Raw genomic sequence first — 21,179 nt, 5'->3', positions numbered from 1 at the left:
TAGTGAGTGAACATTGAGGATTAAACTTTTATCTTAAGGGTTATAAATAAATGATCGAGCTCAGTAACATCTTCGTTTATCTCCTATTGTAATAAGAAATTGTCTTTGGGAAACTTTACAGCGTCTTACATCAGAAAAATACATTTCCCAGCATTCCCGAGCGAACCGGATATCCGCGCTGACTTCCGGTTGAGTTGAGACTTCGCCACACGTGGAAGAGGAAAGAAGAGAAATCACGAGCGTCGCGTGTTTTTCGCTTTGGAAACGAGATAATCTCGACTTTACTTCATTTCTCTGGATCTGAGAGACGCTTTGTTTTCATCGCCATGTTTCTGCAGTTTTACGACACCGAGACCGGGGAGCGGATTTACACCCTGAAGGTAACGCGACCTGTTTACATCCGCCATGTTTCTGTTCACTGCTCCAATAATCCAGCTTTAATTCACACTCACTGGTTCTTTATTGATCTAAATGACAGAATGCACAACAATCATCACACTTTAACCACAGTGATACACACAAACACACAGATCCAGTGTTTCCACGAGGAAGATGTAGTTTCACTCCAATCTCTTACATATTCTGGTCAATTGAACTTTATTAACTCTCCTTACACACTGACGTATAATCAGTGTTAATAAACAATGATTTGTAATTAATAAGTAAACCTACATACACACGAGGAAAGGTAAAGACCGAGGCAATAGAAACAATGTGGAAAATAAGGACGAATAACCAAAAGGAAATATGAAAATATTGGGATTATATAGATATATCCTCTATTCAGCGAACTCAACTGATCGTTCTCTTTCCTTCTTTATCTCCGACAGAAGCTGAGACCCGACGGGCAGCCCACCAGCTCGGCTCACCCGGCCCGCTTCTCCCCGGACGACAAGTTCTCCAGGAACCGGGTGCTGCTGAAGAAACGCTTCGGCCTCCTGCTCACCCAGCAGCCCAGACCGATCCTGTGAGAGAGGGGGCAGAGGAAGGAGGGAAGATGGGACTTGAACACAGAGGGAGAGAGAGAGAGCAAGGAGACCCAAGGCCCAAGAGAGGGACTGTACATGTATTGGAAACCAGCTGTCGTTGATGCCAAGAAACATTTTTTTACATGCCATGATTGGTTCTTTTTAAGTTTTGGTTATTTGATTTTCATGCTGAATAAATGGTCTCTAGATGAACTGTATTCTTCTGTTGTGTGTATGAAATCTAGAGGTGACAAATTAAACAGTGTCTCCTAATGGGGAGAGCTCTACAAATGCATTCATGTGTTGTTTCTCTGATATATTCTTTTATAGTTTATTCTTTCCTGGTTCGTTCAGGGGAAGCTCCTTCGATGGGGGGGGGGGGGCTGTCCAATGAGCCTGTGTATCTTTGATCCAGCTCCTGAGTGAAGAAGACTTTCCTTGACATTAATTCTTCACACTCACAACTCCATGTTGATCCTAGTGTACAAAGTCAGGTCCTCTGCATCAGAGATTCAGAATCCAGACCAAGCATCGGCTCATCTTCCTCATCCTGTTCTTCACCTGTATCTTCATGACCACTAAGCCGTCAATCTGAAATGATTGCGAAAAGCCATATTTACACTAGATAAAGATAATCAAAATCATATCAGTCTATTCAGTATATACAGTTATATGTATTGGTTTGCTAGCCAGAAAAGAAGCTAGCTAGCTAACAGCCAGTTAGTATTGTTCATATTTCTCTTTCTCACTAGTAAAGGATGGTAAAACAAGACCGATGTGTGAAGTGAATGGCAGGTGTTCCATAGTGAATACACACTGTACAGCAAGTGTGTAAAACTGATGTAGAAATACACGATTTACATTTGTTTATAAAGTGAAAAAGGAAATAGTTGTGTTAATCAAAAACAAGATATTTAATGAAAACTTTATTAAATAAGATACATTAATGTCAAACATTAAGCAAATAAACACTGAATATGATTTTTATTCCAAAAGTAACAAAAGGAAATTCAACTCAGGATTTGTGACGATGAAACAAGTTACTGAGGAACTACCTGAACGACGGGTTCTGATTTCCGGACTACATTTCCTGTCAGTGCGCATGCGCGGGTCAGACTGACACTACGGCAGCGGAGGCGGGACACACCGCGCTCTCTCGCTTGTTTTTGTGTCGGCTCGGCTGGACCAAAGTGCCGAATGTCTCCGGATGTGAGTGGAACCCGCCGCGCGCAGGCAGCGCTCCGAACCGGGACCCGCAGCCAGGTACGAGCCCCGTGAGTCAGCCGTGCGGGGGCCCGGAGCCCCGCGGCGGGCTGGGATGAGTGCGGGGCTTCGCGGGGTGACGGGGGACCGGCGGCGGCGGGGGCTAGCTGCCGTTAGCCTCGGCTAGCTGCACCTCCACACCCCTCGAGCCCCACGCTGGACCCGGGATGTCCCCCCGCTTCCACCCGCGTCTTATTCCCGGCGCGTGTTTTACTCCCTGTCCCTCCACGGTGTCCCCCCCAGCCGGGGCCGATCACACGGTCCCTCCTCTCGGCTGCTCTCCGCCGCTTCGGACGCGTCACAGCGCCGACGTTTTAACGCCAGATGCCGCATCTCCTTTTGTCGTGGAACCGCCGAGTGGCGTCCGGGTGTTCCTCGGATGAATGAGCGGAGCGTCCCCGCGGCTCCGGGGGACAAGTCCCGAGGACACGGGAGGTGCGGAGGGACCGGTTCCAGCCAGAATTATTATGGTTAGCGTAATTGGCTTAGAATGGGAAGTGAGAGGCGGCTAACAGGCGAGCATCTCCAGCTGCTGGGCTCCCACCAGCAGCTGGAAGAACCAGTGGTTCCTCGCTGGTAAACACTGGTTCCGTCTAATATCGACCACACCGACTGGTAGAGGAGAAACAACAGGACCAAGTTGACTCCTATTCACTATATTTATAATCACAGCAACAGTCTTTTTAGCGTAATTGAGGATTAAGACTAATTTGGTTATGTTTGCGTATATTAAATACCTGGGCTGCAAGTAAGGATTATTTACACAAGTTATTATTCCCTGCAGTTTGTAAAATGTCCCAAAAGCCCAGATATACCTTTTTTATTAAATGTCTCATTGTGTCTGAACTCCTCACATCAGTGATCTTTGAGGCTGGGCAATACAACTCAATCAGTATTTATCACAATAACATTTTCAGCGATAGCAATACAACAAAAGTACAATTATATTGATGTGAGCAGGTTTAACAGAGAATTTTAGATTTAGATTTTCTTTATTAAACCCAGATGAAACATTTCAGGACTTCAGGTGACGATTATTTTGATTATTTTCTCAATTAACTATAAAATGTGAGGATTTGACTCATTTATTTCTGTAACATGAAAGTAAACTGATCATCTTTAGATTCCGGACAGAACCAGATCTAAATAACAGCTTGTGCAGTTTATCACGAGCGCGTGTCAATGTAAGTGAGCAGAATGAAAATCTTCTGAGATGCTTAAACAAGCAGAAATCCAGGCTGCGTTACCAGAGAGGGAACAAAATGTTCTGCTCATCTTCCTGCGGTTGGATCGAAAGTGGACAGGAAGTGAGGACGTGTTGTCCAGGGGGACAGAACATTGTGGTTATGAGACGAGTAGAAGAAGTGAAACATTCCTCTGGTTTCCTTCTCATCATAAGAAACGCCGTTGAGTTGTTGTGGATACAAATTGCCTGTGGGTGTGAATGTGGTTTGTCTAGACTAATAACGTCTCGTGGGTGACACCCAGCCTTTTACTCAATGCACCCCCCCCCCCTTGTCTGTCCATCTCCTGACAAAGCGTGAGGGAGACTGTGTTAAGAGAACCTGGGCCATGCCCCTGCATGCAGAGCGAGAGGAAACCGGCAGCAGCACCAGCACAACCGGTTCAAACTGCCCTGCTTTTAATAATTAAATTATCAACCAAGCTAAAAACAACCATTCATCCACATGCAGCCGCCCTGTCACCTATTCCCCCCCCCCCCGACGCCGCGGAGGGAGTTGACTTTGCACCTTCCAGCTGGACACTGAGGTTCATACTGGTTATTGTTTTACACCTCCCTCATCCAGAGAGCTGTCATGTTGTGGGAGGATGGAACCGCAGTCACTTCACCAGTAACCACAGCTTTGTTTTTATAGAGTAGAGTGACGTGTTGGATCAAGCCTCTGTTGATTGAAAGAGCGTGTAATATGTGACAGATGATTCCAAAACGGTATTTGCCTCTCGGTGATAATCGGAGCTCAACCACGATGGATATTGTTATTCTATGAAAATATCAGGCATTAATATATACTGATGTATCAGCCAATATATTAGTATAATAGAACGATATAGATGCAGACAAACAAATTAAGATTAGTTCTGCTTTTCCTCACTGGAGTTCACAGGACACGCACATCTCACAATGAGATCCTGAGATACTGTTCATTTAGACCAGTCTTTGTTTTACAAGCTTAACTTCTGCTCTATTCTCTATGTGTCCTGTGCTGGTGTCAGTTCTAAATCCATTTCTATCTGACCCTCGTGGCCACAGGTCAATATAACCTTTCACCTGACTGGTGGTAAGAGACCAGTTTGCTTCAATGGAGAACTGCAGTTGCCAAAATGACAAGTTGTAGAGGCTGCCGATACCTCAGCATCCCCCGGGAGATACCCTAGCCACGCTTCCCTTAGCTCAGCAAAGCCCCCCCCTAGGGTTAGGGTCCCTCTTCTCCTCCGTCTTCTATAACCTCCTCTCCTCTCCACCTCTCAGTGAGTAGCCATGGCATCAGTGCGCTTCACCGTGACCCCCACCAAGGCGGAGGACCTCCCCGGGCTGTCGGACACGTCCCCGGACATCAGCTCCCGATCGGGCGCCCGCGTGCGCTTCGGCTCCAGGGAGAGCGTCAACCGGAGTGACCCGCACAGCGAGACGTCCACCACCACCGCCACCGCGGGGGGGGCAGGGACGGAGACGCCCGACGACAGCAACACAGAGCAAGGTGAAGAACACACACGAGTGAATCACAAAACACACACAAGTTCATTTGTTTTAAAACGTATGAACATACGTGACGAGGCGTGTTCACGCTCTCTATGGTGGACGAACACCCTGACAGCAGTTTGCACAAGGTGTCACTCTATTGTATGTAATCCCTCATATAATCTTAACTGCTTAGGTTGACACAGTCGGCTTAATCCACGTGTGTAAACCAGCCGGCTGAGAAATAAGCATGTCATGTCACACTGGCTCTAACACGTGAACCTGTCGTGGAGGGAGGGAGGGAGGGAGGGAGGGAGGGAGGGAGAGAGGGAGGGAGGGAGAGAGAGAGAGGGGGAGAGAGAGAGGGGGAGAGAGAGGTTCTCTCTCTGCAGTATGTCGTCACTGGACAAATTCAGTAAAGACAAATCTGTGTTTGTTTGGAGGGAAATCATTTTGAGGATGAAGGACGACTTTAAGTTCCTCCTCATTGTCAGTCCAAGAAAACACCAATCTGCTCTTGTTTCCATTGTTTTTCCTTATTGGTATTATTTTCTGTATCTCAACAACCGACTGCAGAATAGAAAGGAGCCTTGGGTCAGAAAGACATTCAAGCTCACAAGGGTTTAATCGTCTCCGTGTCCAAAATGTTTTGAAAGGGAAGTCGAAAGAGAAGTGCTATTTTTAGATTCATCCTCACGCACGTCTCAAGTCTAACAAGGCGTTTTCTTTAATGGGTTTATTTCCTCTCTGGGTCATTACGCTCGCACATTTGTTTCCTGAGTAAGAGCTGGTCCCCAGGGGGCTGCCTCGGGGGGGCCGGGACAAATTGAGCAGTAGCTCAACGCCACCGTCACTGCACTGAGCCGGCGGCGGGAACAATAACAGAAGTGAAATGTGCACCTTGTGTGATCTTCATGTAGGTTTCACATCCCCCACCTGCTGCTGCTGCTCAGCCCACCACAGATCCACTTCTTCTCTTAATGGGAGCTGACAGCAGAACCCTTTCCTCGCGCGCTCAGTTCACATCTCGGGAAGCTGCAGCCTCTCTACTCTGATTCCACTTGAAACCGGGTCTTTCTCGCTCCTGATGTTAGCTTTGCTGATTCCTCAGATTAGCCTCGGGTACCAGTGTAGAGCGCAACAAGCATTACCGACCCGGTTGTCTTAGCTCTGTGTTCTACGATGATACAGCTGTTTACCTGCGTAGGAGACGAGCAACCTACGACAATTCTGCTCCTAACAACAGCATGATGTCACGCGTGTTAGTTCGGACAGGGATCATGGTCTTATGGATGTAGCCTGAGTTCAGGTGAGTGGACAAAGAGAAACACTGACCACGCTCCTTGTGACTGCCGTGACCGTGCAGTAACTCACTCTCCCCCAGTGTTTAAGAATAGCTGTGATGATTCACAGGCTCAACATGGGGGGGGGGGGATAACCGTGGAGAGATGTAACTGTATTAGCTTCACTGATCCACTCAAGCAGTGGCATAGTAGTGAGGAAGCCCCACGTTGTCTAATGAGCTTCCATAAATAGAAATCGAGCTGGTTGATCCGATTTGAGCTTCGATCAGGCTGCTGTGATGCTGTGGCTGGGAGAAGGCAGAGCGTCCCTCTGTCTGTCTGTCTCTCTGTCTGTCCCCCTCTCTGTCTGTCCGTCCCTCTGTCTGTCCGTCTCTCTGTCTGTCCCCCTCTCTGTCTGTCCCCCTCTCTGTCTGTCCCCCTCTCTGTCTGTCCGTCCCTCTGTCTGTCCCTCTCTCTGTCTGTCCCTCTCTCTGTCTGTCCCCCTCTCTGTCTGTCCCCCTCTCTGTCTGTCCGTCTCTCTGTCTGTCCCCCTCTCTGTCTGTCCGTCCCTCTGTCTGTCCGTCCCTCTGTCTGTCCCCCTCTCTGTCTGTCCGTCCCTCTGTCTGTCCCCCTCTCTGTCTGTCCGTCTCTCTGTCTGTCCCCCTCTCTGTCTGTCCCCCTCTCTTTCTGTCCGTCCCTCTGTCTGTCTGTCTTTCCGTCCCTCTGTCTTTCCGTCCCTCTGTCTGTCTGTCCCCCTCTCTGTCTGTCCCCCTCTCTGTCTGTCCGTTCCTCTGTCTGTCTGTCTCTCTGTCTGTCCCCCACACAAGTAAATCTATCACATTTGCCCGGCAGCTGGAAGAGAAAAGCAGCGAGCGGACAGAGTGATGCTGAGGTTTAAAAAAAGAACGAGTGAAGATCCTGAGGAAGAGAAGAGGCTGGAGGAAGAGGGTTATTTTCAGAAAGGTCAAAAGCTCTGTGATCCGTTGGTTTTGATGCCGATAGAGTTAGAAGAATTGAATTTGATGTCCACACACGCACACCTGGCTCCAGTAGCTTTCTGTGTTACCGGTTGCACAAACACAAAAAAACACACACCTACACACACACACAGGCATCGTACTGATGTGTGCTGATGTCCTCTCCTCTTGGGAACACGCACACTGTGGACAGCTGTGTTCCTCTGTGTAGACTTGAGCGTGAGCACTGCAGGTTTTCACAGGACTGTTGTTTTCCTCTGCAGAGGCACAGACAGCAAAAAAGTGTATTGTTCACAAATATTCATAAATGAGCAGAAGCCCACGTTCATGGTGAAAAATGTCTTTCACGAGTTCCCATAGCTCGAGGTGATGTCGTCATGTGTCTTCTTTGTTCGACAGACTGTTGAGAACCTTCAGTCAACAATCTTAGAAAAGTCACAGGTGAGAAACAGGAGCTTCAGGATTTTGACTCAAGACAAGAACAAGTTTTTATTTTCTTTCCTTGTCATTGTTCGATCTTTAAAATGTCAGAAAATAGTGGAAAAACATAATTTCAATAAGGTCTTTCCTCTATTCGTCTGGTTTTGACAGACCAACTTAAAATGTTCTGCCAAAAATCAAGTTTGAAACATTCGACATGAAGTTTACATATTCATATATTTACATAGATAACATTGGCAAGGATTCCTGAGATGTTATCAAACCATAACAACATAGAAATGTAATTGAGGCTTGATATTTTACATTTTATTCATGAACCTAATTGTAAATATAAACATAAATGCCCATCTCATCTGCATTGTTCATTCTATAATGTAAATATATCTGCAAATATGCTGATAAAATGTCTGTCAGGCTCAAATCCACTGATGAATCAATCGAGCTCTATAATTGGTAATCCCTCCTCATCAGGTCGTCAACACCGAGCACAGATTCATTCTCAACTAGGCGACAGAAGGGAAACTGGAGCCTCTGCTGTGTCGGGCAGAAACATGACATCAGGCCGAGTCCGTCAGGCTGAGACAGTCTGAGACAGTCTGAGCATTCAGGAAGTGTTGAAACCAAAAGACACTGAGGCTGTCCCTGGTGAACAGGTTAGACGTCAACATACCAGAGGGACACTCGATCTGTGTCCGACTCACGTGTGAACTTCACTCACGAGAATCTGTGCTCATCCAAACACCTTTTCACCAGTATGAAGGAGAACCATGAGACCAGAAAGCCCAACGAGCAAGCTGGTGAATCTTCTCCCAGCGCGACAACTTGAATATTAACCAGCAGTTTCCCACTCTGCCTCTGGGCCACATGAAGGAATGTGTTGGGAAGTTACCGCCCACCAGCCACATGCTGGTATTTTCTTCTTGTGTAACCAGCAGATGCTCTGTTCTAAAAATGTAGCTGATGCATTCTGGGATGTTTCAGCTTGTGTTTCGTGCAGTTTTATGTCTGGGCTCTAGAATATTAATTCATCTTAACAATGTTAAGCCGTGGTTCATAAAATGATCGGGTTATAACAGTTAATATTCACGAGGTTGTGTGTAGATTTGAAAGAAATGAGTGTTACTCGTTTTTCACTAGAAAGAAAAATCCCGTTAAATTCAGTCAAGCTGGATAAACACTAGATATCAGTCAATCATATCTGATAGCAGTATATTGTCTGATATATATAATAAATGATCAATGATTCCTGAGATGCTTTTTGAAACCCTTATGAAAAAGACATGTCGTTGAGACTTGATACTTTACAAGTTTATTATAAATAACTGAATACAAAGAAAACAAATGTTTTTCTGCATTATTTATTCTGTAATATAAACGTTTTTATATCGACAAACTTAAAAGCTGAAACCGAAGTGAACGGCTCAAATCGTCTGATTGTTATTCAGCGTCTGATAAATCGTTTGTGTGTTAACTTGAGACAAAGAGAATCACTCAGAATTATTGTGACAACAAAGAGTAACAATCTTATTTACACACAACACAACGTTGTTATCACAGTCGACTCCTTCCACCATGAACTGGGTCTCGCGTCCTCTCGTGTGTCGCGTGTCCTTCACTCAAGTGCATCCGGCCGCTCGCTGCCGTCAGCGTGAGAGTGAGCGGGGGGGAAGTGGTGCTGCTGACTCAGCGGCTGCTGATGCAGAGGCCGGTGCTGACTGAGGTGGAACTGAATCGGTGACAATGTATGAAACTGTGCGTGTCTGCGTGAGGTGGAAATGAACCTGAGAGCGACTCGACCTCAAACAGCCGCGGGGACGGGATGGACATGTTGAAGAGGCTGTGTCCCTCGTCTCTTTGTCTCATTCTGTCTCTATCTGCGTCCAGGTGAAGGAAACTCTAAAATCTCCAGCGTCTACATCAACAACAGCCACGGGGTGGATGATGATGACTTCTACGACAGGAACTTGGCCTTATTTGAGGTTCGCAATGCAACACATTCTAATCACGTTGTAAATATTCAAAAATATTCTATTTTCTATCTCCAACAATATATGTGATATCTGTTGCCTTCCATCCTTTCTTTCCTCCATCTTTCTTCATCTTCACCCACTTGTTCACCCTTCCTCTCTTTCCCTTCATATCTACACCCTGTCCCTGCTCTGTCTCTTCCTCACCCCTCTCTTTTCTACCCTCTTCTTCTTCATCTCACAGGAGGAGATGGACACTCGGCCCAAGGTGTCCTCTCTGCTCAGTCGTCTGGCCAACTACACCAACCTGACCCAGGGGGCCAAGGAGCACGAGGAGGCCGAGAGCATCGGTGAGAAGAAGAAACCAGGCAAGGTAAACCTCAAAGTCCTCAGGAGGACTTTCAAAGATGCAGTAAAGTAATAAAAGCAAAGGGAAGCACGTAACAGAGCTGCTCCCTCAATAAAACAATCTTATCAGAACTTTATAGAGTTGTTCTGATTCCAATACGTGCTTTGGAAAATGCCCCAGACACAAATGTATGGACCAGTATGAAATAGCAGTTTACTTTTCCCGTGAATCCCTGTTGATTCAGCTCAAACAAATTTAAAATCCACAGTAATTTTCTTTATAAATGATCTGTAGCACTTAAAACAACATCAGGATGTAAAAGGTAAAGACACGAGACGGATCTCTAGAGATTCACATTAAAGATTAAACCTGGAGGCCCTGTGAAACCTCCAACTATCGACCTGAAAGAGCAGGAGGTGGTCCCCTGATCCGCTCTGAAGCCTCGGCTGATCCGGAGCCGAGTCTTCCAGATAAGACTCTGTGGTGGCGGCTCAGAGGCATTCACTGCTTCACCACCCTGCTCTGAGTGTTTGCAGGATCTTATTTGCCGACGAGGAGCCGGTGAAAGTCGAACACAAACATCTTTAATCCTCCTTCCGGCCACAATGTGTGTTCAGGATAAACATTAACTTCACTCCGGGGGGTTATGGTGCTGTAGTGTCAGGGCTTAACTTATTAAAATGGATACATGAGTGAAGTAGTAGACGACGGGTCTCCACTTCCTCCATGTTATATCCTGTTCTCCTCACGTTCTGTTCTGTGTTTGGCTCCTGATGACGACTCTCCTGGTTCCCTCCAGTCGCCCCAGATGGGGACCTTCATGGGCGTCTACCTGCCGTGCCTGCAGAACATCTTCGGCGTCATCCTGTTCCTGCGGTTGACCTGGGTGGTGGGGAACGCCGGGGTGCTGCAGGCGCTCTCCATCGTCTTCATCTGCTGCTGCTGTGTGAGTCCTGGGGTCAGTGGGCAGACTGGGATCAGACGGGTGATTTAGAAAAGACCTTCTAACTTGAGCTGCTTGTCTCTTTTCTCCACTTCAGACGATGTTGACGGCGATATCGATGAGTGCCATCGCCACTAACGGAGTCGTACCAGGTAGGTTTTCATCCTCTCCTCCTCTCTCCTCCTCTCTCCTCCTCTCCTCCTCTCCTCATCGGTGTGACCTCCCTCATTAAACCTCCAGTTAAATCTCACCCTGACATTTTGACCTTTGATCCATGGAGGTGCGACGGGCTGTTCCTCATACGTCGGCTGTCCAGCATCATGTATTCACTCGGTCAGAGACAGATTTGTCGGGTGTCCTCCTCCACCCGGTCCCAACTGTCCCGTCAGGTCATTCTCCAGGTCGTCCTCCTTCACGTCCTCCTTCACGTCCTCCTTCACGTCCTCCTTCACGTCCTCCTTCACGTCCTCCTTCACGTCCTCCTTCACGTCCTCCTTCACGTCCTCCTGCTGCCTCAGCGTTGATGAAGTGTTTATTGTTCCTGTAATAAATGTGGTTTCTTTTTGTCCTGTCTCTCCCTCTGTCCACTTGTCCCTCTCTGTCTGCACACACATTAAATACCCAGGGACATTTAACCTCCACTGACCTCTCACTAAAACGCCTCTAGCCGAGTCTCCTAACTGCCAAAGTAGTGAGATAATTCCACGAGCATGTGACATTGTAATAACTGAACATAGATAGTTAACGTCTAACTTGTCTTACGAGCTCTCTCACCATCTACTTCCAGATGGTAGTAAACACGTGTTGTTAACTGTGGTTAAAACAGAGGCCGTAAAATAAAGATGGACGCCATGACAGCTCCTCACCAGTGCTGTCACCACAGATTGAATTTATTCAGATCCAAAATGAGTCCTGCTGATAACAGACTGATGAGCTCATGACCTGGACAGAGGTCAGTAGGTCATAGGGTCTATCTGGAGGATCTGGATTCTTCTTTTTCCTGAGTCCATCTTTATTTACAGTCTCAGGATGAAACCTGAAGTGTTTGGCTTCCTAAATCCCTCCCCCTCCTTCTACTGAGACTGAAGCTGATTGGCTGTTTTACTTTTTTACTTTGAGTTCATAAAGTTTCTCCGTTGGCGAACTTCCTGAGCGGATGTTTCAATGGTTTCAGTTCATCTGTTGAATATGTTGTTGTGTCTCATGGAACTTACACACATTCCAATCACAACGTTGTGTTGCCTGTTTGTCTGATGTACACACTCTTTGTCTGAGGTGCAGTTTGGAAACCAAACACTGATTTCTGCACTGTGACTCTGTAGTGAACGTGTAGAGGCTGTTTCACGTGATGTGGTTTGAACCGGTTCAAATTGTATCTGAGCTCAGGTGGAGTCTGAGCTGCGTGGATACGATTTGACCAAAGTTCTGCTCTGTCTCCTTGAACCAAGGTTTCATGTAGAACTTTGTGCTTATTTCTAATAACATCAAATTGTTACTAACCATCCATCCCATCTCCTCTTCTTGTCTTTCTTTCTCCTCCTCTTCTGTTCCTCCTCCTCCTCCTCCTCCTTGCTTTCCACCCTTATCTTTTATTTTCCTTCTGTGGTTCTACCCTGATGCACCACCTGTCTCGCTCTCTCTCTCCCCTCCCCCCGTCCCTCTCGCTCTTTCTCCTCCCCCTCTCCAGCGGGAGGCTCGTACTTCATGATCAGCCGCTCTCTGGGTCCGGAGTTTGGGGGGGCGGTGGGCATCTGCTTCTACCTAGGAACCACCTTTGCCGGAGCCATGTACATCCTGGGCGCCATCGAGATCCTGCTGGTGGGTTCCTCCTCCTTCTCATCTTCATCATTAGAAGCGACTGTTATCGTCTGTTGTTGCTCTAGTTTGCGTTAGCGCCCGTTCTCACAGGGCTTTGATAATAATACTACGTCTACTTTTGTTTCCCTCCTTCCTCCAGATGTACATAGCACCCAAGGCGGCCATCTTTGAGTCCAATTCCCCCGAGGGCGAAGCGGCGGCCATGTTGAACAACATGCGTGTCTACGGCTCCATCTGTCTCCTCCTCATGTCCTTGCTGGTGTTTGTGGGCGTAAAGTACGTCAACAAACTGGCCTCCATCTTCTTGGCCTGCGTCATCGTCTCCATCGTTTCCATCTACGCCGGAGCGCTGGTCTCCGCCTTCAAACCGCCACAGTTTCCGTAAGTCATGATTTACACAACGCTGACCAATCGCTGAACTGTCCCGTGTTGACCGAGCTGTCTGTCTGCAGCGTGTGCATGCTGGGGAATCGAACCATCAACGGGCACGTCATCGTGGACAGCCAGTGTGCAAAGACCCTCCTGCTGCCGGCCGGCGAGCCCGTGGAGAGAGACGACGCCAACTTCACCCTCACCACCGGTGGGTTCAGTGACCTTCCACAGCTCAGTCGCTTCCATTCAGGTTTCATCACTTCCTGTTGTCCGTCCCGACAGAAAACAGCACGGAGGCCCCGACCTTTGACCCCGGCCAGATTCCTGCTCTGGTGGAGGACACCACGTATCTGTGGAAGCAGTTCTGCCAGGGCCCCGAGCTCAACGCCTCCTGCGACGAATACTTCATGTCCAACAATTTCTCCGAGATCAAAGGGATCCCCGGTCTGGCAAGTGGGATCATCTCAGGTAGAGTGTGTTTGTGTATTTGTGTGTGTGTCTTTAAGAGTGTGTGTGTAGGGCTGTTTTCAGACTTGAACTTAGGAATCTGCTCCTCACAGAGAACGTGTGGAGCTCCTACCTCAGTAAAGGGGACGTGGTGGAGAAAGGCTCCGTCAACTCCTCTCATTTTTCCCCCCCCGCCTCCAACCACCAGCCGTACGTGTTTGCTGACATCACCACCTCGTTCACGCTGCTGGTCGGCATCTTCTTCCCCTCGGTCACAGGTACACACATCTCTGCTTCCTCTTGTTTTCTCCTCCTGCAACGCTCGACCAGCGAACGCTACCCGGTTCTTCTTCATGTTTTCCACCTCAGGAATAATGGCTGGCTCCAACCGGTCGGGGGACCTGAAGGATGCCCAGCGCTCGATCCCCATTGGAACCATCCTGGCCATCCTCACCACCTCCATCGTCTGTATCCTTTCAGAACAGAACACCTGTCAGTAACCAGGAGGTTTGAATCAGCTTCCCTCTGTGAAGACAACAACCTTCTGTTTCTTTTGACTGGTTAACTTACATGAAATGATCTATTGCATTCATTTCCCACCCAATTAAAACCCCCTCACTTCAGCTTCAGTAATCACTGCTTTCATTTGATTGGCCGGTTGTTTCCCTGAGCGCCTCGTCCAGACCTGACCAGTGTGGTTTTGTTCGGCGCCTGCATCGACGGGGTCGTCCTCAGAGACAAGTCAGTCAGACACCTTGAATCCGTGTCCTTGTGTCTCTCTGTTCCCCTCTACACTCTAAACACTTGACGTGTGTTTTTCCCCCCTGCAGATTTGGCGACTCGGTGAAAGGGAATCTGGTGGTGGGGACTCTGGCGTGGCCGACGCCCTGGGTCATCGTCATCGGCTCCTTCTTCTCCACGTGTGGCGCAGGCCTGCAGTCGCTGACCGGGGCGCCACGCCTCCTCCAGGCCATCGCAAAGGACAACGTCATCCCCTTCCTCCGGGTGGGAGCTGCTGTCATTCACTCAAATCCACATGGTTATCGTTAGAAAGTGTTTTGTGAAGACACTGACTGTCCCTTTGTCCCTTTGTCCTCTCGTCCAGGTGTTTGGACATGGGAAGGGCAACGGGGAGCCGACCTGGGCCCTGCTGCTGACGGGCCTGATCGCTGAGCTGGGGATTCTCATCGCCTCTCTGGACCTGGTGGCTCCCATCCTCACAATGTGAGACACAGCTGTGTATCAGTGTGGTGGGGGGGGGAATTCTAACACTTGTTATTAATATGATTGATTCATATTCTCTCCATCTAGGTTCTTCCTGATGTGCTATCTGTTCGTTAACCTGGCCTGTGCCCTCCAGACCCTCCTGAGAACTCCCAACTGGAGGCCACGCTTCTCCTACTACCACTGGTACGCACACAGACACACAAACACACACACACACACACACACACACACTACATCACAGCTTCTCACGAGCACTGATCTCTGGCTCTGGTGTCCAGGACCTTGTCGTTCTTGGGGATGATCATCTGCCTGGCGCTGATGTTCATCTCCTCCTGGCTCTACGCAATCATCGCCATGGTGATCGCTGGCATGATCTACAAGTACATCGAGTACAACGGGTATGTTGCCATGGAGACGTGTCCCCTGGATAGCTGCTTGTCTGCGGAGGTCGAAGAAAACTCATGACGCATCAGAGTATTTGAATCCTCATATATATATGTTCTGTGTGTGTCAGAGCGGAGAAGGAGTGGGGGGATGGGATCCGCGGCCTGTCACTCAGTGCTGCCCGCTACGCCCTCTTGAGGTTGGAGGAGGGACCACCACACACCAAGAACTGGAGGTACTGAACCACAACATGAACAATGAACTCAAGATGATGGACAAAGACGCCTGCATGTTTCCCAATTCTATTTCTACTGCTTTTAAAATTATTATATAATGATTTTCTGTAGAGCCTGACAGACGAAATTTATTTTACTGATTCAAGTTTTCTATTTAAAGTCATAATTGAATTATATTTATATAGCGGTTAATCGGACGAAGATTACAGCTCTGAAAAGCAAAGTGCCTAAAACCTGTATTCTCTTGACTGGCCAGCAGAGAGCGACTCCACTGGTAGTCTCTATAAAGAAAGCAGCTCCGCCCCCTGCTCCTCCAAATATGGATTCTTCTAATTTAAAAAAAAAACAAGATGTCAAAATGTCAAACGAAGCAGATTCATCAGAAACGTGAAAGTTTTAATATTCACAGACACCGATCCTCTCGATCTTCCGGGTGAATCCATGTCTTGCTTGTTCTTCTCCAGGCCTCAGCTCTTAGTGTTGCTGAAGCTCGATGAAGACGCCCACGTGAAGTCTCCTCGCCTGCTGACCTTCGCCAGCCAGCTGAAGGCGGGGAAGGGCCTGACCATCGTGGGCACCGTCGTCTCTGGAAACTTCCTGCAGAGCTACGGAGAGGCGCTCGCTGCCGAGCAGGTCGGAGAAGATCTTCACCTAGCTTTGTGGCTCTAGAAAACGTTTCCTGCTCTCACCTGTGTTTGTCCTGCTCAGACTCTGAAGCACCTGATGGACAAGGAGCGGGTGAAGGGCTTCTGTCAGTGCATCGTGGCCCAGAAGCCGCGCGAGGGCATCAGCCACATGATCCAGTCGAGCGGCCTGGGAGGAATGAAACCCAACACGGTGGTGATGGGCTGGCCTCACGCCTGGAGGCAGAGCGAGGACCCGCAGTCCTGGAAGACCTTCATCAGTGAGTCCACCAGCTCTGTCACATCTGCTGTTGTTTTTCACTAAACTCACTAACCCCCCCCCCCCCCCTCTCTTCCGTGCAGACACCGTGCGGGTGACCACCGCCGGCCACCTGGCACTGCTGGTTCCCAAAAACATCTCCCTGTTCCCCAGCAGCAGTGAGCCCTGCACCGAGGGCTACATCGACGTCTGGTGGATCGTCCACGACGGGGGGATGCTCATGCTGCTGCCCTTTCTCCTGCGCCAGCACAAGGTCCCTGAACGCATCTCCAATATCTTTATCAAATCTGAGAGGATGTGATGTTCGAGCAGCTTTGTTTGACTGTTCCCCCCCCCCCCCCCCCCCCTCAGGTATGGCGTAAGTGTGCGATGAGAATCTTCACAGTGGCCCAGATGGAGGATAATTCGATTCAGATGAAGAAGGATCTGGCGACCTTCCTCTATCACCTCCGCATCGAGGCCGAGGTGGAAGTGGTGGAGATGGTGCGTTGCTCCCGGTGTAGCTGACACACACTAGTTAATGTCACACACACACAGCTTTGTTTGGAAAGAGGTCTCACTCTGTCGGATCTTTCTGTTCTGCTCGACTCTCCTCTCAGCACGACAGCGACATCAGTGCGTACACGTACGAGCGCACCCTGATGATGGAGCAGAGATCCCAGATGCTCCGGCAGATGAGACTTTCTAAATCCGACCGGGAACGAGAGGTGAGAAAAGTCCAACTGTACGCGAACATTGAACCCAGGGGAACCTGAACTGTACGTGGGACCTGGGGTTAGATGATCGGGTTCGAGTCGTTGTCGACATGAACATGAGTTGTGTGCCAGATGAGTCGTAACACACTCACATCTTATTCTATCTTGTGAATGTCGTGCATCATTTTAGCAGGGAAACCCTGGTAGCAGCAGCAGTAGGCCAGAGGCAGGTGGCGCTTCAAAGTCTCAGGTGAGGTCAGTGGTTATGGACAGATGTGAGTTCATGAATTTAATCAAATTGTAGAAGAGGAAGTTAAAAGCGAAGGAAACTCCAGAAGGTTTCAGACACTTTGAGCCGTTAGACTTTATGGAACCTTTGAATGTTAGTTATCGTCTCAGAATTAAATCAGTAACCTGTAAAGAAGAAAATAAAGAAGTAAATTTAAAGCAAAAATCCCCAACAACAGTTTCCTCTGAGTGTATGTGTGAAATGTGAGCACATGTTATTAAGATGTAGAAATGCTTAGAGTAGAACTTTGAGTATTAGGAAAGATAAATAAAGTCGTAATATTAGTATTAAGAATAATGTTGCACTGTTACAAGACAGAAATGTTGTAATTTAATGAGGATAATGTTTTAATATTACGAGGAAAACATTTTAGTTTTACAAAAATGTTGTGAGAATAGAGTGAAATATTAGTGATCTTGTTTTTTTACTGAATATTATGATGTTTTTCTTATACCTGTAATATTACAACATTATCCTTGGAATGTCTTCTTCAACAGGATCCTGCTACTCAGGCGTAGTTTCCACATAAGATTTTATTATTGAAATCTAATTTAAGATTCAAAAAAGATGTCAAATGATAGAAACCCCCCCCCCCCCCCGACTCAATTAAAGCTGCTGTTGTCTCCCTTTGCCTCAGAGGGATCGCTGGAGTTTTGATGATGTAAGTTTGCTGTGAGGCTTCGGCTCGGTGTAGTAGAGCAGCTCAGACGTTAGTCGTGTGTAAAAACAGAGTGTGTAAAATAACCGGTATAGTTATTTTTCATTATGTTTATGGTTAAACTCCTGAAGTGAAGCAAATGTGGACTTGCCTGAAACCTGAATTCTGTCAAATGGCCAGCAGGGGGCTAAAGAACTGCAAACTTCACTGGTTTCGGAACTTTTAAAAACCACAAATATCTTAAAAATTCATCCGTTCTTCTTTGTGTTTATCTGAAGGATTAATTTCACAGTTCTCTTTGCATCACTCACTTCTGAATCTCAGGTCGTGTCCCTCTAGTTGTTCCCCAGAGCGACCTCTGTTCCCTTTGTCTCGTTAGCACATTAGGTGACCTTGTGTTGTAGGTGAGTTCCCCCCCCCCCCCCCGGTGCAGGAGAACCGGAGTCACGTCTGACTCCTGCAAAGGAGGCGCACAGGTACAGGGAGTCAGGAGTAGAAGAGGGAGGAGTCAGAACACAAAGGTCCTAAAGGTGACCAGGTGAGAAACGACCCGTTTGTCTTTGTCCTTCAGGCCCAGCTGGTGAAGGACCGCAACTCCATGCTGCGTCTCACCAGCATCGGATCCGACGAGGACGACGACACCGACGGCGTCGAGCGAGAGAGGGCAGCGACTGGTGGAGGAGGCGGAGGAGGAGGGGGAGGAGGAGGAGGTGGTGGAGGTGGAGGCGGTGGAGGCGGCGGCAGCAGCAGCGGGGGCGGCAACTGCGAGCACAACCGTCGAGTTCAGATGACCTGGACCAAAGAGAGGACTTTGCACTACAGGGCCACGCACTCCGGCTGCTCCACCCCCGAAGGCTTCAGAGACATGCTCAGCATCAGGCCGTGAGTGGACAGAGGTCACAAGGTCACAGACTGGACGCCATTAAAACATCCTGCCATGTCATAAGAATTTCACTGCTCCGATGACACTGTCATTGGTGCATGTGACAATAAACTCTGATTTGATTTGGTGTTGAGATGCTCTGTGTTTCTCCTGCAGGGATCACTCCAACGTCAGGAGGATGCACACCGCCGTCAAACTCAACGAGGTCATCGCCAACAAGTCCCACGACGCCCGACTCGTCCTGCTCAACATGCCAGGACCCCCCCGCAACACGGAGGGAGACGAGAACTGTATCCTTCTCACCGCGGCTTCTCCAGGAAGCTCTGAGTCGCTCTGTTTGTGTGTCTGTTGTCTCCTCTGTAGTGACACTTAACAAAAATGTGTTTGTTTCCCTTGACTCGTGGACCAGACATGGAGTTCCTGGAGGTCCTGACAGAAGGACTCGAGCGCGTCCTGTTGGTCAGAGGCGGAGGAAGTGAGGTCATCACCATCTACTCCTGATTGGCCAGGAGAGAGGAATTCAGCGTTAAAGAAGCAGGGAGACGGGGGGGGGGGGGGGGGGGGGGGTCCAAAAGAGAGACAGTCGACACCCCGACCAGCCCTCATCCTTTCCTTCTGTACACGTTCCTCTCACGACGAGGGTTTCCATTCCACTTGCGTTGGGAAACAGAAACTCAATTCCATCAATGTGAAAAAAGGAAAAAAAAATGAAAAATACGAGTGTCTGTGTGTGTGTGTGTGTGTGTGTCTGAAGGTTTGTCGGCTTGTGAGAGAAGGGACCAGCGTTGTGCGACGGCAGAGGGACCAGTGAGGGACCAGTGAGGGACCAGTGAGGAACCAGTGAGGAACCAGTGAGGAGCACGGACTCCAGAGCAGCGTCTGAACAGACTCAGGGTTGCTTTTTGTACAGATTGTATTTTGGAACCAGACGTGACAGTTCTGATCCGAGTGTGTTCGTGTCTCCTGAAAGACGCAGACATGTTCTTACCGTACCTCCGGGTCTGTTTCGAACCTGCCCCGTGCTTCGTCCACCAAACGTCAGCGAGCTTCTGTGCATCTCTTAACTTGAAATCAATCAGAACGAACCTCTGTTCTTCAGATATCCACCAGAAGCCACAGTGAAGTTTAAAGTGGGTTCGGTTTAAAGTGGTTAAGATGGTTCGGCTCGGACCGTAAAAACAAAGATGGACGACATGTCTCCGCCCCCTCCCGTTGTACAATATGAAGCCGGCCACCAGGGGGTATCAGATGTTTTGGCTTCACTTTTTAGGAGCCGTTGTGTCCTCCATCTTTATTTTACAGTCTGTGGTTTGTCCCAGTCGATAAAGATCCGAGTACAACGGATCAAACCGATGTAAAGGACGTAATCAGAGCACTTCTCTGTGTCTGTGCCATACCCCCCCCCCCCCCCACCCCCACCCCCGTTGGACTGCATGTGAATAGTTCATTCGTTAGAGTCGGAGGTGAACGTGTGTTTGAGCACGAGGACGAACTTTACGGTTGTTTTTGTTGTGAGAGAATCGGAAAGAAGACGAGTTGTTGACACACTGGACCATTGAGGAGAGGACCGCTGCACTGCATGCTGGGAAAACTGTCACTCAGAGTGTGTGTGCGTTAGATGTGTACACTTGACACGATGAATTTGTGTGTTCCATTCCCTCTCTTTGAAAGTGTTTGCTGCATTGTGTCGTGTGAGCTCGTCACCTCCCGCTGTGTTTGTGAGTCTGAACGCGATCGGGAGCTCGTTGCTGAAGTTCGGAGCCGTAGACTCGAGGTGTTTGATTCCACTCTCATGCTTTTGTCCTTTTTGTTTTCTACAGCGTTATCGTGAAGGGACTCTTTCATGTTCACCGTAATTTCTTATTAAACATTGTTGTCTCGCTTGTACATACGGACGAAAAAGATCCCGAGTTTTATCTTTTTTTAATTACATTAATATAAAAAGGAATCGTTTAAAAAAAATAAAAAACAACGGAGCAAATAAAGGAATTTTGAAAGAAAAGTTGCTGTTTTTGTTTGATTATTTCTAATCAAGTTCTGGAACATTTTAAAGCAACACGACCTTTTACTGAGCAGCAGCGCCCCCTGCAGACACTGTTGGTAGAGAAAAAAACAATTCTTTAAAAAGCTTCACCCACTCACTGAAAAACACTTGATATTACCCATGATCCTCTGCTTCCTGAACAGGGCTGCTGCTGAAACAAATCCAACATCTCTTCTTCAAACTTCAGACTCACTTTATTGAGATATTAAGACAGAAAACTGTGAATGTTTGACATTAGTCTTTTATATATGACTTATCACTCATCATTGTTTTAGTTGTCTGTTCATTTACTTTTGTACATATTTCCACTAACAAGTTTGCTAAAGTCATG

General features: G+C 48.1%; 2 protein-coding genes across 4 annotated transcripts; both read left to right on the top strand.

Annotated features, from left to right (window-relative positions):
- Window positions 1-174: 174 nt before the first annotated feature.
- nop10 (NOP10 ribonucleoprotein homolog (yeast)) lies at window positions 175-1,263 on the top strand. The gene is made up of 2 exons (XM_062383876.1): window positions 175-380; window positions 831-1,263. Exons 1-2 carry the CDS (start codon window positions 327-329, stop codon window positions 969-971), a joined length of 195 nt encoding a protein of 64 aa, XP_062239860.1. The 5' UTR covers window positions 175-326; the 3' UTR covers window positions 972-1,263.
- An 824-nt stretch (window positions 1,264-2,087) lies between these two features.
- LOC133949844 (solute carrier family 12 member 6-like) lies at window positions 2,088-20,806 on the top strand. 3 transcript variants are annotated; one of them, XM_062383874.1, is made up of 27 exons: window positions 2,088-2,231; window positions 4,723-4,951; window positions 9,518-9,612; window positions 9,845-9,973; window positions 10,749-10,895; window positions 10,990-11,044; window positions 12,580-12,710; window positions 12,850-13,091; window positions 13,163-13,290; window positions 13,365-13,550; window positions 13,643-13,807; window positions 13,899-13,997; window positions 14,213-14,270; window positions 14,360-14,534; window positions 14,635-14,753; window positions 14,841-14,939; window positions 15,035-15,154; window positions 15,271-15,375; window positions 15,841-16,009; window positions 16,085-16,280; window positions 16,363-16,532; window positions 16,631-16,762; window positions 16,879-16,986; window positions 17,901-17,924; window positions 18,493-18,803; window positions 18,961-19,094; window positions 19,214-20,806. In XM_062383874.1, the coding sequence occupies exons 2-27, from the start codon at window positions 4,732-4,734 to the stop codon at window positions 19,303-19,305; spliced, it is 3,609 nt and encodes a 1,202-aa protein (XP_062239858.1). In that variant the 5' UTR covers window positions 2,088-2,231; window positions 4,723-4,731; the 3' UTR covers window positions 19,306-20,806. The 3 variants fall into 3 exon arrangements, with proteins under 3 accessions (XP_062239858.1, XP_062239857.1, XP_062239859.1); XM_062383873.1 differs by lacking the exon at window positions 17,901-17,924 and adding an exon at window positions 17,165-17,224; XM_062383875.1 differs by lacking the exon at window positions 17,901-17,924 and having other exon boundaries at window positions 2,089-2,231.
- The last annotated feature ends 373 nt before the right edge of the window (window positions 20,807-21,179 follow it).

This window comes from Platichthys flesus, chromosome 24, assembly GCF_949316205.1.
Source record: "Platichthys flesus chromosome 24, fPlaFle2.1, whole genome shotgun sequence".
NCBI classification, from domain to species: domain Eukaryota; kingdom Metazoa; phylum Chordata; class Actinopteri; order Pleuronectiformes; family Pleuronectidae; genus Platichthys; species Platichthys flesus.
This window is presented reverse-complemented; position numbering and strand designations above follow the sequence as displayed.